This window comes from Takifugu rubripes, chromosome 17, assembly GCF_901000725.2.
Source record: "Takifugu rubripes chromosome 17, fTakRub1.2, whole genome shotgun sequence".
Classification (NCBI taxonomy): Eukaryota; Metazoa; Chordata; class Actinopteri; order Tetraodontiformes; family Tetraodontidae; genus Takifugu; species Takifugu rubripes.
Genome location: NC_042301.1, coordinates 16,233,948 through 16,250,764, shown reverse-complemented (window position 1 = coordinate 16,250,764; position 16,817 = coordinate 16,233,948). Strand labels below are relative to the sequence as shown.

Sequence of the window (16,817 nt, the reverse complement as noted above, 5' to 3'; positions counted from 1 at the left end):
GATTGCTGCAGACACGCGGCACTCACATCCGTTCCCTTGGTAATCCTGACTCTGCCCTGACGCCTACAATTTCAGAGTTACATCCAAAAGCACTACAATTTAAAATGCTCAACACACAATATTCCTGGCAGGCTTCTTCTGAGCACCAAATATGTAAATGATGCCGATATACAGTATGATATTTATCAGGACCAGGATGTGTGGCCAGAATAGCCCCATTTAGATGCTCAGAAACTCCTGTGTTAGCATTGGTGGCTAACTCCTTGTCTGCATACAGGAAACAACAACGTCACTTTCTAACTATACTTTTTTGTTCAAAGTGAGCTCACCGAGAATGTTCAAAGTGCTGAAAAAAGGCTGGTTGTCACTTAACTCTGGTCCTGCTCAGGGTTTCTTCCTGTTGCTTGTTGGGGGCCAGGCCCTGTGCTGCTGTAAAGAACCTAGAGACAATGTTGATTGCTGTATAACAGAAGCTATATAAATGAAGACGATTTGATTTGAACCTCCTGTCTGGTTCCCAACAACTGAGTTGAGTCGCAGCAACAATTATTCCCACTGCTCAATGGCCTTTTTTCTTCCTGTTTATGTCTGCTGGTTTCCCTGAGCAACGGTCCAGGTGACCCTCATTTCTGCTGTGCTGTCCCCTTCTGGGTTCAGAAGGGCGATACCTCATTGTTGGACCAGGGTATCACCCCGCTTCTACTTTGTAAAATTAAAGAATGACACATGTTGCTGATGTGGGCTTCTAAAAAATGGCAGGTTTCTGTTGGGTCCCGTACCCCTAATGGAAAAGCCTGTTAACCGCACCATGCCGGGTCAACAAGCAGCGTTACCGTCACATCCCTGAGATGTACTGGAGCTAAATGTGCAATAACACCATCATCATCATCCCAGACCCTCAATAAAGAGAGGATTTATTCAAATGTATTTTGTAATTGTCTTGAATTCCCGCCGCTGCTGGTGTGACTGACTGTCTATAATGAATACTGCTATTGGTCGTTCACCAAAAGGGCCAAAAATGAGGAAAGAGGAAGGGCAGCTAGGCACCTGATTCCTGATCAGGGTTAGAGTTCAGCGACCAGAAGATGGTGCAGCATATAAGTCCTCCGCATGCCTGATTTGGGTTTTGATTTAACCAGGCAGGAGGGATCCTATTGCGGATGCATCTGCATTGATGAACTTACACATTTCCTCTTTTATCTCCAACCTCCCCACACCAGCATTCCGCCCAGTCGGCAACACGAGCGGCACGAGTGCCAGTGCCTGCTCCTCTGGGCTTCACAGTCAGAAGATCAGAAGTATCACAACAATGCTGCCGGCGGGATGTCAAGGCTCGCTCTGCTGTAAAGTGGTAAGTGGACGACTTCACTCTAATGCAGCGGCTGTGTTTCTTTTCACACTCACATCCAGGCGTGTTAATTACTTTACCCCGAGCTGACCACCATGACTGCTCCGCCACAAGCCTTATTCATTTCGATATGGTTGTATAATTTGCATCACGCTGTAAGATGTGGCTAAATGAGTCATTATTACACGAGCGCTGGTATTGCAGGAAGAATACGCAGCATGCTTTGGTGTATTGGGTGAAGCAGGAAAGGGCAGCAGGATAGTCTGTCAGACCTGCTGGGTGTTGTGTGTCATGTCACCACTGAGGCATGCAGGTTAGAGCCACTACACATGCACTACATGTTCTGCTCTGTTTAGATCCTGATGACCGCATCCTGTGATACAACCACCACCGAGGTGTGGTGGGAAGCTCGGGTGAACCTCTGTGGTGTGAGACTGCACTTAGGTGAAAGAACATATATACGGACGTAGGTCAGACTTTGTGGCAGGAAGATGTATTTAATTCCACTTTATCCTTGAGTTGATATTTGTTCAGGTGGGCGCTATATTTGTGTACTGTCCACAGCATTGCTTTGATTGCTATTTTCCATGAAAGGGAAAAGGGGCTTTTAATGATGATCTCTTTTAGTGCCAAAACCATCTCCAGCAAAGTTTTACGCACCACTGAGGACTATTGAGAACAGAGAAATTTGCCCATGACGTCACTGGTTAATTGTTTATTGACACACACTACCCCGCCCACATGTCAGTCATGCCCCGCCCACATGCCCATTGTGCCACGCCCATTGTGCCCCGCCCACTTGTCCCTCTTGCATTAGTTATTTTGTTGGTATAAGCGGCTTATTTGGCCTGATGTCAACCCATTCAAAGGTGCCAGTGGCTGCAGAGCTGTGTTAAAGCGGGCCAATCGTCCAGAACCAAACAATAAACACACTGTAGCTTGGTCCGTTTGGACCAGTCGCATTTGTGAAGTTGCGAGAGCTCGGTATAGCGTTGTGATAAATAGCAGAACCAAATCTACACATCTGGCTCCATTTATGAAATCACAAAAGTGCTCGTTGTGGGGAGATTATTTCTTGTTTATAAAGGCCCATTTTAAGAGTGATTTCTTTAATGAAGGCGTTTGGTTTTGTCACGTCAAAACCTTCTTTATCACTCATGTCTGCACGCGCACAAGCACTCACGCACACGTAGACCGTGTGATTTATGTGGCGCGGGGCGGGTGGAGGCCAGAGGAAGTTATGGCGCTCTGACAACTGTATCTGTTGTTAATGGACCCGTATTGACTGTCGCTGTGAAACCACAATGATTATTCCATGTCTTGCAAATAGAGCAGCTCATTCTCTGGTGTTATGGATAAGTGTTGGATGACACCCCCACCACCCCCACCACCTCTTACTCAGAAGGACTTAGTGCATTCCTCCCCAGCCTCCAGTCCTTTTCCTCCGTGCTTCTCCTCTTTCCTCTTCCTTTATCCCTCCATCCTGCCTATTGATTAGCCAATAATGTGTTTTCAGCGGTAGATTAATGGCACATTACCCTGACGAGGGTGTCTGAGGGGACAGGATGTGAGGGAGGGTGTGAGAGACCGTGCTTTTTAATTGATATTGTGTGTGCGCGCCTGTGTGAACAGAGCGCCAAAGAGCGATAGATGTAATATCAATCTGAAATTTTTTCCCTTTCTCCTGGCAAAATTAAAACTCGTGTGTTGCAGACATTCACGTGATTGCGGTCTGGCCTTAAAATCCGAGCGACGCTACCTTTATTGACTCCTCCGCGCGTCTGCAAGGAGTTAACGTGTGTGTAATTGTTTCTTAGCGTGCAGTTGTGGTTGAAAAACTCATTTCAAACTTTCATTTTGCAAAGTTCACGAGGCGGGCAGTGACGCAGACGGATGAAATATTGCAGACATCATTCCAGCTGGTTAAAGAGCAATAATGCATGTTACTGCTACAAACATGAAGGAATCCATCCAGCCGCGCTGTCATTAGCACCACACACACAACTGACATGAACGACATCTTTTTATACCTTTAATCATCTGTTCTAGAGGTTTTGTCACACAGATGCTGGAAAAGCTCCACCTCCGAATCACCAGTATGGAATTCCAGCACGGCTGAAGCCCTGTTATGTTTTAATTAAAGACTCACTAATCTCCCAACAAGCTGTCACCTCCATAAGGTGTTTAAGCTGGTGTTTCTTCATAAGGTCAAAGAGAAAAGGCCGACTAAGCAGCGATTCATGTGTTCACCTGGAGTATTAACTCTCAAAGACACTCTGAAGTGGATCGCTGCAGCATCCCAGCTGTCTCTGCGTCGGTTCCTATCATTCGATATCATCCTCGGCAATTTGCCGTGTGTAGAAGAAGAGTTGGCTAAATTAGGAGATCAATAGGCCATCAAACAGTCTTTAAGTGTGACACATACGCAGACCCTTGTCTCGGGTTCCCCTCTCTAACTAATAGCTTTGATGTTTAGTTTACAATGCGCTGTGTCATGTAGCGTCAGTGTCGGGTTGCCCCCAGTGAATTAGGAACCCCCCGGGGGGGTGGGTGGGGGGGGGGACACCGTTAGCGTGGCTAACTCACCGACGCAGCAAATCCTCAATAAGATGCGATTTAGAAGCCAATGGTTGTGTAGCGTGTGTGAAAGACTGTATATATTATATACTTATATAGGTTGACGCCTACTCCCGACTCAAATTTAGTTCTTTAATTTCAGATAAATAAACGATCTTGCAGTAATTCAGACTTTACCTGGCGAAAAGACTTAACTGAAGCCTTCTTTTAAATGGTTTCTAGTTCCTAGCATGAGAACCAAAGTCCCAGCATATCGATGGAAACCTCCCTCAGATGTCCTCTGCTGAGGGACACGTGTTCGGGGACGGTCCTCTCCTCTCGTCTTGGGCATAATGACCTTTGTCAGATGACTGTGAGAGGTCAGCAGAGGTTGAAGTAACAAGTGAGTTTAGAGAGAGGGCCCCCTACCTATTCATGCAGAAAGGTTTTCCACAGTCACACACTCTCACACGCACACACACACACACACACACACACGCTCCGAGCGGCTCTTTATCCAACAGGAACGGGACTTCCTTCGCTCCTGACCAGGCAGACCTTGGCTATAGAGAAGCACAGACCCGTGCAGGAATACAAACGTTAGCGTACTTTTTTCCAACACAAACACACACTCATCAACTGGCCCTGACCGATCACAGCCCCTCACACACACCCTCTTTTGCTTGGCGGGGATGAACAGGAGGTGAGAAGCACCCCCAGGAACGCTCGCAAAGGGGAGGAAGTGGCGCCGTGAAAAACACAGGGATACCTTAATCGTTGCCTCCAAAGGTCCCGCCCGAGCGACGGCAGCGAACTCCATTAGCATCAACGGCGGGATCGCTCGGCCATACCTCGCATCTCATCAGCCTTCATGTCTGAGTTGGGCAGCCGCAGGGGATTGTGGGTACTGCCGCGCTTTGCTTTGAAACGTGAGATGGCCGGACGTCTCGGGCCGCTCTTCATCAGTCAGACGCACATTTACTCGCAGTCACACGCGTTTGAAAATTTGGCTTTGGATTGGTTTGACATCACAGTTTTTCCCCTAACTTTAATTTGAAAATGATTAAGTCTTAAGCGATGAGGGCGGATCGAAGGGCAGTATTGACGTAGTCAGCTGGCTTTAACCAAAGGGCAGCCAAAAATGACTCTACCATTGGACCTGCTTAGAAACAGGTCAAGATGGTGTAATAAAGAATCTGCCCCTTTTTGGGTTTCCTAACTTTTCATTTGGCTTTCACAACATCACACACGCACACACACACACACAGGTTCACTGACTTCATCAGTCAAACACAATTACAAAATTGCTCCTGAATATTTTGCATTTTTTGGCTTTTTCAACCAGATCTTCCTGGTACTGTTACATTCCACCATAAGAACTTCCTGCCACCACAAAACGGGTAAAGTAATAATTATACCGCGCTACCATGGAGACAGGAAATCTGGGAAGCCAATAAACCTGCTTCATTTGTATTTGTATTAGTCTTTTGTCTTAATTCTGCAAAAACTGAGCTGGAGTTTCAAAGTGGAAGCAAAAGTTTAGTAATTTTTCCCAACTTGAAGCTCGTCCACAAATGAGCTTTGGCTTATTTCTGCAGCACAGGGAACAACCGTTGTGTTCACTTTAGATTGTGCTGAGGCTGCCAGTGTGCTGGTCTGTGGCTGTGTTACCACAGCAGAGTAGACTCCACTCAGGAAGTGAGCTTCAGGACTCAGACGCCGTCTGACCCGGAGCACGAAGGCACAAGCATCTTCGCCCGTCTGCGTCCATCCACCACTTCCTGCATTAGTTTTCCAAAAAGGTTTAGTCAACATGGAACAAAGTGGGAAAAGTGTTTAGATCCAAGAGCTCCAAAAACACACTGCATTGAGGCTTCGTGTAAGGCAAAGTGTGTTTACAGCAAAAGAATCTCCTACATATGCAGTGATCAAAGCCCAGAGAAATGATGAGATTATCCTGACTGTCATGATAATATCATCATTTCTCCCTCAGTTTTGAACCATCATTTACAGTTAAAAGTAAAAAAAAATATCCTCCTTTCGGAAGTGGAGTCTTTACTTTGCTTAATTTTATTATCTATGCAGTAAACATACTTAAATTTATGATTCTTTAACAGTTTATCCACATTTGTTCAGTTGTACATATTTTTTCTGCTAATATACGTTCGAGGGTTTTTTCTTAACGTTCAGTCAAGTAAACTTAATTTGATTTAGTTCTTGGAATTTTTAAACAGTAATTTACTATGCTTTTTTTCAGACTCCCGGGGGTTTAAATACATCTATTCAGTTTCCAAAATGTTATAGAAGCAGTACTTTATTTAGTTAGAATACATTTTTATGTGGGCCTAATTACAAATATCGCAAGTTAACAGCCAGTTACAAACGCGAACTTTTGGGTTTATTTATTTTACCAAGAAACTTATTCTGCGTTTTATTTTTCCAATGTTGGACTAACTAAATGCTAAAATTCCAACGTGAGAATGGTGAAACCAAATTAAAGTATCCATCGTGTGTTGTTCCGTACGTGCACCCTGAATGTGCGTCATTATCACGATATTAACCCGAACTAGAAAAAACTCCATTCAAATTACTCCATTGTGTAAAAAATATTTCTTGAATAAAAATGTTTTAATTACAGTTTAAGTAGTGTAATGAGCCTACAGGCGAAAGTGGAACAAAGGAAGAATAATAGGATATTGTGGGGGAAAAAATATAGACATGCGTGAAACGTAGAATAAATGTTAAGTACATTCATTTAAATACATAGATAATTTCAGTAAAAATCCATTATAATACAGGGAATGCATGCAAAATAGCTAGGCTATTCTAATTTCTTTGGTGGCTTCAGCTTAAAATGCAGATATAATAATAATAATAAATAATAACAATAGTAGTAATAATAATAGTAATAATAATAATAGTAATAATAATAATAGTAATAATAATAATAATTGTTTAAGGCCTCCCCCAGGCTACCTTTAGCTCAACCTGCTAATGTCTAAATCGACTACGCCTGGGAAAAAACTGAAATAAAATAGAAAATAAACACTGATGGAAATAAATAATAGCACATCTGCTTATATTAAGTGATATGTAATTACCCCTTTTTTATTTCATGATTTATTTCTAGAGCTTTAAGGCCGAATGTTCGGCCACCACCGAGATCTTAAATGCTTCAAACTTGGCAACAAACCACCAGAAAGTGTCAGTGTGACGGCAGAAAGTAGCGCGACGATCATACATCTCCGTCATACAGGCTGAAGTACTTGCTGGCGTTGGAAAAGCAGAGATAAGGCGTGGTGCTGCCGGGGTACATGACGGGCAGGGGCATGGGCAGCAGGCATCTCCCCAGCAGGCTGCTCTCTTTGTACAAAGCCGGGAGCTGCCCCACCACCACGGACTTCCCCGTCTCGGGGAACTCGTTCACAGGTCCGTCGCCTTCGGTGGAGATTTGCCGTTTCAATTTATTCCTGCGGTTCTGAAACCATATTTTCACCTGGGTCTCCGTGAGCTGCAGCGACGTGGCGAGGCAGGCGCGCTCCGCGCTGCTCAGGTAGCGTTTCATGTCGAAGGTAGACTCCAACTGGAAAATCTGTCTCTTGGAAAAAATAGTGCGTGTCTTCTTTTTCGTGATCACTTTGTTCTTCTTGGCGAGGCCTCCGGGCTTGTGCGGGTCCGTGGCTGCCGGAGAGGAGCTGCTGTCTTCGCAGCTGCTGTCGCCGCTCTCGAAGCGCGCCTCCGCCGTTTTCTGGGACTCTCCGCGACAGATGACCGACGCCGTGGCTCCGTTGCACTCTGGGGTCAAGTCTGCCAACGAAAGGAGAGATGACGGAAGCCTCTGGAACGCGCTACAACACTGAAAGTCTCATGCTCATTACAGGGGAGATGGGTGCGTAATTGTGACCGGAGCGGCACAACCTTACCGCTTTCGCCGTGCCGGGGGCAGCGCTCCTGCCGCTCCGGGCCTACGCGCTCCCCGTGCTGGCTCTGGAAACCGTCTTTGCGCAGCGTCGTGGCCGAGTCATCCCTCAGCCCGGCGGGGTGACAGCTGTCACAGCTCCTCCCGCTCGTCTTCAGATTCAGGATGTTGTCAATGGTGAATTTGAGGGAGGCGGCGGGTCGACATGGCGCGTCCGCTTTGTTCATATTCTCCGACGCTGAAGTCCTGGTTGTTTACTTCCGCGACTCTGCTGAGTGGAAACGGAGACCTTAATCTGACCACTAGCGTCTCCAAACTGTACGCACCATATCAGCAGCTTCTGAGCAGACTCTGTTGGGCTGGCGACGCTCTGCCGGCGCCGTTATTGCGCGCACACGACGGAACGCGCGATGTCCTCCTTGATTGGTCCGGGGAATCTTGTCGTGTGGTCCAATAACAGCAGGGGATTGGGGGAAGAGGGTGGGCCGGGTGGGGAGTGCCGTACCCTCCCTCTCAAACTCTTTATCCCCAAACATGTGCTACAAAGAGACCCGGGGGTCCGGGGCGCTGCAGGGGTCCCCGGGAAAATAAAGAGAAGGCCGCGTTTCATTTCACTGTTATTTCACACCATGTTCGCTCTCAGGGGTCACGCAGAAACGAGGCGGCGGTGACCGCAACTTGCACTTTCTCTTTCGACGCGAGTGCGGGATTCATCCGCGTTGGGCGACAGTTGGTTCACTGATTTGCAACATTGGAGCAAATGCTGCGTTGCACGCGTGCGCAGGTTTGAGCGTGGAGCTTCAATCCTGACAAACATCAGGAGAAGATGGTATCAATCATCGGCCTATCAAAGAATAGAAGGGATCCTGCTTGTTTATGGCATTATTATATTAATTTATGACAATTATTTTGAGAATTATGTGGGTTTTATTTTACATTTCGATTTGATTAATAATGGGGGCAGGTTTAAGTTTCTCTTTTCCTCTTTGCTAATGAATTTATAATAGAAAAATGGTCTAAAACCCGGAATTCTTAACGGATACTACAGGATTTCCCGTGACTATGACGTCAGCGTATGAGTTTATAGTTCCTTAGTGATATAAAGTGATCACTGGATCCGTCTTCTATTTAACTGTAAAATGCTTAAAAACAAATGATCTATCCCAAACTGGAGAGTTTTGCTCTCGGATCGTGGCACCGCATGCGTTCATTTAGCCATCTCTATCTGATCGAAACAAACAAACAAACAAACAAACAAACAAGAGACCCCCACACCAGCGAGCAAACAACTGAAAAGCAGACATGTAGTGCGTTCATTTTTATTTAAAGACTTTGTGGAAAAGGTGACATAATCGAAAGTTGCGTGACTTTATATACTGTAAAGATTTATAAAAGGTTTGCAAAAAATATGCGTGTATTCAGACAAACAGTATACAAACCGGTGCCTCCAGTTCAGAGTCTTATAGAGAAAATATAAGTTTAAAAACGAGATTGCTCGTGTTGCCTTCACGGTCGTATATACTGTAGGTTTGGATGCAGGTTTCCTGGACCTTTGAGGATTATTGCACTTGAATTCAGCAAGATGGGGCCGGCGGTCGATCGTTAGACCAGCCCGGTCATTTGCGACCTCAGCACGCTCATGGAGTGAGCAAAGGGGGACAGGGGGTAACTGAAGCCCCCCACGGGCGGAGAAACCGGGTGTCCGCTCAGGCTGAAGCCCAGAGACGCGCCTCCGTCGTGATACAGGATCGGTACCCTGACGATCCGCTGGCTGGATTGCGGCACGGCGGAAGCCTCGAGGTCCGCCGCCAGCTGCCTCTTCCATTTATTCCTCCGGTTCTGGAACCAGATTTTGACCTGAGTCTCTGTGAGGTGCAGAGTGGCCGCCAGCCCGGCTCTCTCCGAGCTGCTCAGGTAACGCTTCACGTCGAACGTGGACTCCAGCTGGAACACTTGGCTCCGGCTGAACACCGTTCGAGTCTTCTTCTTCCTCCCGGGACTCAGGTCCGAGGGCGCGTCCTGCTCCGAGCGCGAGTCCGAAGCGCTCGGGGCGTCCTCGCCGTCGTCTGTCAGGTGGTTGTCGCATGTTTTCCTGTCGATGTCGTCGCTGCCCTCTGTGACTGGCTCGGACACGGTCGGGGAGCCCCTGTCGCTGATCGATCCGGAGCAGTAGTTGTCCTCGGTGATGGTTCTTGGACCTGAAGAGGGGGGGTGACAGTGATCGCCGTGAGTTTCCCCCCCAGGGTCTGATTTGCCTTAGCAACCACACTTTTCATTTAATAAATAACAGTGGCTAACAATCAGCGCCATCTAAAACACAACCTCGTTGATGTTTGTGTACTTTTCTCATCATTAAAGTCGTGTTTTTGCGCGTGAGCCCTTTGGCGAATTGCGTAATCGGACCACGTGTCTGGCAAAAGAAAGGATATCATGATAATTCCTCCAAAAACATCAACAGAACTTCAGCAGCTTATGAATGAATGTGAGAACACAGTTTTGATGCTGGTGGCAGCCTCCAGCGATGCTGAATATGATTTATAGTTTTACGCTTAAAACCCATTTTGGCGTCAGTGGCGTGTTAAATATCCTGGGTTGATACTTGGCTTGAACCTTGCTTCACGCACTTTGTAAGCACGCACGTCTGTGGTTGCTAGATTTCCAGTATGTGAAGAAGCATCGAGCTGCAGGGGACAGAAACAACAGTTCCGGGGGCTCCAGAGCCTCGGGGAGCTCAGGGTGGATTAACCGAGTCACGGCCACGATCATCGCGGCGCACTCGAGCCCTTCTGACTTTGTTGGTTTTACTTAATGAAGCGAAAAATGAATGTCGAGTTCCAGACTCCCCCTCTCTGTTTTTAATAAAGACAGAGTCATAAATTCAAACCAGCAACGGCCTGGTGATGGAGGACACCGTGGAGTGTTGTCTAGCTTAAAATGAACCGGCTGAGGCTGAAACGCGGGGCAGCGCGCGGACATCTGCCTTATTTTGCTCTGAACTTGATATCAAACTACACATATTTCACACAGGGACACAGAAGCATGTTTAATTATTCAAAGCACTGATGCGCACCTCTGGGGGACATTCGTCTATTTATTTTTAAATTTTCCGGCCACTCTCTACTCACTCTCTGATGCTTCCAGTGCAGCCAAGTTGACCCCCGTCCTGGTGCGGCCCCGCTGCACCGACGAGTCCGTGTACAGGGACCGGACAGCGAGGCAGGAGCCATCGTGCGCTGACGCGTTCAGCTCGCTGCCCCTGGCGACCATCTCCGCCCCACAGATCCATCGATCGCCGCTCGGCTCCGACTCCTGCCCGCTGCCACTTTTACCCAGTAGATTCTCAATAAAGAACGACGACGCCTTCGACGAGGTGGGGGCCTGGTTCCCCGGCACTTTCTCCTCCATATTTCCCCAAACTCACGGTGTTTCTACGCCAGACCCGAGCGGTTCCTGCCTCGATTGCGCGTTGCGGCCGCCCAAATCCCCAATAATCATTTTAAGCGCCGCAGCCTGTGCGCTGTAGCACGAGCTTTTGCTTCATGGCAGAGACGGAACGAGGCTCTTCTCCGTGTCGCGCCAGCAGCTTCAGCCGAGGGAGACACTGGGGCGAAGGGATCCGCACAGTGGAGCGTCCGAGTCAGACGGTGAACGAGCCGTCACAGGAAATCCAGCGATTGGACGAGAAACGCGGCTAATGGGCTTTTCCGCGTAAAGGAGAGTGACGGGCTGTGCGTCAGCAACTGCCGCTCCGTCTGCGCGCGCATGTGTGTGTGTGTGTGTGCGTGTTGACATGCATGGCCGCCCCTCTGGGGCGCGCAGTCAGGAGAAAACCTCTGCTCGCAGTGAAACGCTCTGTATTTGGGTCAATTAGAGTGTAAATCAAAATAAAGATCCATCAGGGCAGCAGCCGTCCCGGAGGTCGTGCCCCCCCCCCCCCCCCCACCACCACCACCTCACCTCCACCTCGGTCCATCCATGTGAGGAGGGGTGTTACTGTACTGTCGGAGCCTCGAGTGTAAAATATCGCTTTCGTTGATATGAATAGAGCAAAAATTAAATTAAATTAAAAAAAGAGGAAAGCACCGGTTCAACACCTGCGTCCTGGCTGTGGTCCGACTTCTGAACGCGAGTGTCCTCGTGTGTGTTTTAGCTTAGGGTTTTTACCAAGGTGACATCCAAATAATAATCTAAAAAATACATTAACACGCGTAGCGGTTTGAAAAATGGCTCAAAATGAAAGATTAATCAGCAGAATTGCGCCAGTGTTGCAGCGCACACGTCTCCGCGGACCCGCAAAAGAGTTAATTTTAATTGATGTGGAGGATTTTTGGACGGTGTTCCCGATAGAATCGACCCACCACGGATCCGTTCAGAGCGTCCGGGTCCACGTGGGGTTGGAAAGAGACCGGGCGGCCGCGCGGCTCCAGCCCAGGTCTGCAGCTTTATTACGGGTTTGGAAAAGTTCTTGATAAAGATACGCGTATCGCTGGTGGATCATCTGAAATATTGAAATGAGTGCTGACGGGCATCTTTACCCTTTTGGCTGAAATGGCAAGACATTTAAGCTTTTTATTTTCCTCCGCGGAGTCAGCGGCACTGACCTTTAACTCCCTCTCTTCCTCCCTCGGTCTTCCTCTCACCATCCGAGAGGATCAGAGCCTCGGTGGGATCTATCTATCTATCTATCTATCTATCTATCTATCTATCTATCTATCTATCTATCTATCTATCTATCTATCTATCTATCTAGACATTATTTTTCATCGGCTCTCAACACTCATTAGATGAGAATGTTTTTTAGTTAACTGATAACTATTTTTAAAATCATTATTATTATTCTGCTCTATAGGGAAATCCAAATCAAGGGGGGAAACGACACATTAGATCAGGTTTCTCTGTGTACACTGGGCCGTCTGAACAATATGGCACCCCGGCTACGTGCCCCCTGCTCTGTGGGCCGACAGTTCCAGCTCCAGAAGCCTCTCTCACATTTCTCTCTCTCTCGTCATCCTCTGATCCTCATGTGCTCTGACATGCCCTTTGCTTTATATGACCCGCTGGTCTGCTCAAGCCCCCCCAACTCCGCTCTCCCCTCTGAAATACAGTTTCAAACATCAGATCTTCAGCCTTAATGAGCTCAGTCTACGTGGGCATGCTGCTCCAGTTGGTGGTGGCCAGTGGGAGTGTTCGCCTGCCTTTGGTACGGACGTGTGTGTTTACAGAAGGTGCATCTGACACCAGCAGTGTTAAGCACCACAGAATTATGAACACAAGAGGTGCTTCTCATACATGTAACACCGAATCCTCACTTCAAGTGGAGCAACAAACCCTTATTCATTATTCTTAACAAGCAATATAAGCTCTGCCAATTTTAATTGGCTTAATGGCCTAATAACTGGGTTTATGGCAGCCATTACTGCTTCCAGTGTGATATTAATGGCTTTTGGAGACTACTGATCTCACTCCAGATCCACGCTCAATGAAAGTGGAGGCAGTTTGACCCAGTTCATTACTCTGGAGGCAGTGAAACAGGAAGGACTGTATCTCCTCATGGGCCCGTTCATACACAGCTCTCTTTATGTTAAAAGGTCTGCAGAGCAGCAAATTCACCTTAACTGACTGTGGCGTCACAGGTTTGCATGGTAGAAGAGGCCAGAAAGGTGGTCCAGTGACAGAAAAACAACCAAAGCCACGAGACTTCACAGTCTCACACAGATTTAGGACCCACGGTGGAGCCGTCGCTTCGTGCTCTCCGTGGGGCGCCCTCTATTGGACACACGGGTGTAGCGCAGCTTGTTCTGATCAAGTTTCAGTATAATATACTTGGGGTTCTGTAAAATATATTCTAAAAATACACCAATTGCTGATACAATTTAGAATTGATGTGTATGTGTGTGTGTGTGTGTGTGTGTGTGTGTGTGTGTGTGTGTGTGTGTTTTTCTACATTTGTGCGGGCCCAGAATCCCTTGGGTTCATTCAGCATGGGCAACATTTTCAGCAGACAATCAAAAGTGTGACGTAGTGGAATCACTTGTAATCAAAACTTCCAACTCAAAAGTTTTGACTTTAAGATTCAAGCTTCACTTGGAAGCCAGAATCTTGTTATTATTATTTTTTTATTCCGAAGTTCCTCAGCACAACAAAATCTGATTGCAGACTTCCTTCCCTTTAAGGGGCAATCACATATGATGTTAGCTGTGACATTAATAATTCACTGTCCATAATAAAGTGATGCTGCAGACTTTGTTCTCAACGATAGCACGAGCCGAGGTGAGCATTCTTGGCCAGACTTTGTGACGCCAGCTCGCCAGCATAAAGTGGGCTTTAATTGCACATAATCTCTACCGTTCTCTCCCCTCCCAGCGCAACTCCACAGCATACAGCCCGCAAACATCAGACCTTAAGGAGGTGTTTTTGTTCCATATCGTAGCAAGATGCACAAGGAAGGATTTTTGACGCAGAGGAATTTATGGTGTTTTGGAAATGGTGCTTTACTCTGCAGGGACGTCGAGTCAGTAGATCTACGATGTGCCTCAAAGCCAAAAGAAAGGGAAAAGAGTTTTACAGTAGCCTACATGCACCGTTTGGATGCATTTAAAACCTAAACCTGCTGCGTTTCAAATTCCAAGCCCGTTTTTTTTTTAGTTTTCAAGACTTTTCATGTCTTTTTTTCTTTAGTGATGTACATGTTTGATTTTTTTCATTAAGAATGCATTCAGCTCCTGCTGCTCTAACCTAGTTTCTAGATCCTTCTGCCTCGTGGATCTGTGTCACTGGGCCATTCTTCCAAAGAATACAGAGGGTCTGAAATATATGGTTCAATACATTTAGCGTTAATGACCACGTGGAAGGGTCAGACCTTTTTATCTCCAGTCAAATGTTCGAGTTCAAGGGTTTTGACCGCAGCACAGGCCCCCTTTATTCCACCCAGACCGGATTACAGAGAATGGGCCGTGGCATAAGCAGCCCACATCACGTCAAATTATGAACAAATGTGCTTATGGGAAGGAAATGTTAATTCTGTCTTTGCTGGGCTGCTGTGCCTGAATGCTCTCAGAGTATTTGTTTTTAATAGGAGGATTAAATGTGGAAAGAGCAATTATTCATTGTTTTCTTTTCTAAGGATAAAGGAGCCGAGCTTTTTATGTTCTCCTTTTAGCTAAAGTCGAAAAACAAATATAATTTCCTCAGTAGTTGATGGTAATTTGGCAAATTTATGGCGATAATCCTGTTCATCCATGAATGCCAAGTATAAAATCAGACAAACTGGGATATTTCTATACATCTATCTATATCTAGCTATTACTAAAAGCCTATTTCTATCCAGTAATCCAATTATTTATATGCTAAAATAGTGAATCTTAAATAGTATTTATTTCCAGAATTTAAGCATGGGATATGGATACCTTTCGATCAGAGAGAGAGAAACAGAAAAATAAAAACAGTAAAAAATAAAAACAGTAAAAAATAAAAACAGTAAAAAATAAAAACAGTAAGGAAACCCTTAAATATGTTGTTCCGGCTCACACAGGAAGGACGTGTGAGACAGATGCAGCGGCTTTTTATTTGTTTTTAGGAGAACCCTCACCTACTGTGGCCTAACCATTAACAGCCCTGCTGATCCTCCTCAGAAATGTGTCGCCCGATACTCCGTTAGCCGGAGTTAGAGACCGCTGTGGGACTGTTAACCATAGCCAGCCGACTTGCCTTTGAAACTGATCAAGCAGAAGAATCGATCAGGTGCTCGTAATGAGCTGCTGGTAACTGCAACTGTCATGTAGCTGGACAGCCCTTTAAAGAGCCCACGGTCTTATTTATTTAGCCGTGATGGACTAGAGTTTTATGAAGTTGCTAGTGTGCTAGATGGCAGTCAGAACAGGCAGATTCCCATTCAGGGTGCCCCCTCCTATTGGCTGCCTGCTCAGATGTTTGAGAAAGTTGTATCCCCAGCAACAGCTAGTCCGAGCAATATCAAACCCAGCAGTGATGCCAGTGAGTGGGAGGAACCACCTGTAGACGGAGCTCAAGAGATGCTGAGAAATGATGGCCAATGTTTTTGTGGGTGTAGAAGGATTACAGCTGGACATCATTAAGCACGCTGAACCAGTGAAACATACGTATCTGTCCCCGGGCTCCTCTACCAAGGAACTGCTACTTCCATGATCTAATAAATTATTCTGGGTCCAAAACTTAAATTATTCACATTCATTGCATGTTGTGTGTTTGGAATAAGATCTGAAGATGCAGCACCAGGCTGAGGGTGAGCTCCAAAGATGCTTAGTCTACTCACCTTCCACTAAATACTGTTCATCCAACACCACCTGCTCCTGTGACCTCCTGAATACAGACTGTGACTCTTCTGTGATTCTTCTGACAACAGAAGAAAAAGGAAAATGAGATTGAACAGAATCAGACATTTCATGACCCCAAAAATGGATAATGGGGATTGTCTGCTCCATCGTAGCGTTGGGTTTGGCCGACTTATTGGACACACTGATGCAGCACAGCAGGGTTCGTGAGCTGCGTTGTGTCGTTGTACAACTCTCCTGTGGCGGCAGCATCTGAAGGAACCGTCACTTCCATCCAGTCAAGCTACAATTCCAGACTGTAAAATGTGCCATCGCCGCGATAATCCCATGATGATGTTTATTATGCCCCAGGTTTGACTGTGTATAACAACCCACTTACTTGCATCTTGCCAACTGTCAAAACTCAATGGCCAGGGAGAGAAAACAGGGATGCTGAAGCATTATGGAGACTGCTGCTGTCGTTTATTATCCGATAAGGACTGAGGAACCGTGGCCCAATAGGTCCGTATCAATTAAAAATGACCAAGCCCTTGAATCAATTACCCCCATATCAAGAGGGCAGTTAATCAGGAATGAGGAAAGCCACCATGAGTAAGAGTCGTCAGTGTCAAGTTCATGAAAGAGTTTAGAAAGGAAAAGGTGCAACATTGTTGTGGCATTAAATTTTGTAGGGAAGTGTGTTGGA

General features: G+C 46.5%; 2 protein-coding genes and 1 long non-coding RNA gene across 4 annotated transcripts in view; 1 reads left to right on the top strand and 2 right to left on the bottom strand.

Moving 5' to 3' along the window:
* The window catches only part of LOC105417725 (uncharacterized), a 45,675-nt gene that overhangs the window by 22,932 nt on the left and 5,926 nt on the right, over positions 1 to 16,817 (top strand). For both annotated transcript variants that reach the window (XR_003891658.1, XR_003891659.1), the window contains one exon: positions 1,221 to 1,351. This is a non-coding gene — a long non-coding RNA (uncharacterized lncRNA). The remainder of the gene's footprint in view (positions 1 to 1,220; positions 1,352 to 16,817) is intronic.
* hmx4 (H6 family homeobox 4) lies at positions 6,502 to 8,203 on the bottom strand. The gene is made up of 2 exons (XM_003979710.2): positions 7,828 to 8,203; positions 6,502 to 7,711 (listed from the first exon to the last, which is right to left on the bottom strand). The coding sequence occupies exons 1-2, from the start codon at positions 8,048 to 8,050 to the stop codon at positions 7,140 to 7,142; spliced, it is 795 nt and encodes a 264-aa protein (XP_003979759.2). The 5' UTR covers positions 8,051 to 8,203; the 3' UTR covers positions 6,502 to 7,139.
* Positions 9,128 to 11,546, bottom strand: hmx1 (H6 family homeobox 1). Its single transcript, XM_029851200.1, has 2 exons — positions 10,949 to 11,546; positions 9,128 to 10,021 (listed from the first exon to the last, which is right to left on the bottom strand). The coding sequence occupies exons 1-2, from the start codon at positions 11,226 to 11,228 to the stop codon at positions 9,426 to 9,428; spliced, it is 876 nt and encodes a 291-aa protein (XP_029707060.1). The 5' UTR covers positions 11,229 to 11,546; the 3' UTR covers positions 9,128 to 9,425.

What these genes read in the sequence shown, in the direction of transcription:
- hmx1 (XM_029851200.1), bottom strand. Translation starts at nt 11,228, where the DNA reads ATGGAGGAGAAAGTGCCGGGGAACCAGGCCCCCACCTCGTCGAAGGCG. An exon ending in TGCACTGGAAGCATCAGAGA is followed by an intron (nt 10,022 to 10,948) that starts GTGAGTAGAGAG and finishes CCCCCTCTTCAG; the next exon opens with GTCCAAGAACCATCACCGAG.
- hmx4 (XM_003979710.2), bottom strand. Translation starts at nt 8,050, where the DNA reads ATGAACAAAGCGGACGCGCCATGTCGACCCGCCGCCTCCCTCAAATTC. An exon ending in CCCCCGGCACGGCGAAAGCG is followed by an intron (nt 7,712 to 7,827) that starts GTAAGGTTGTGC and finishes TTTCGTTGGCAG; the next exon opens with ACTTGACCCCAGAGTGCAAC.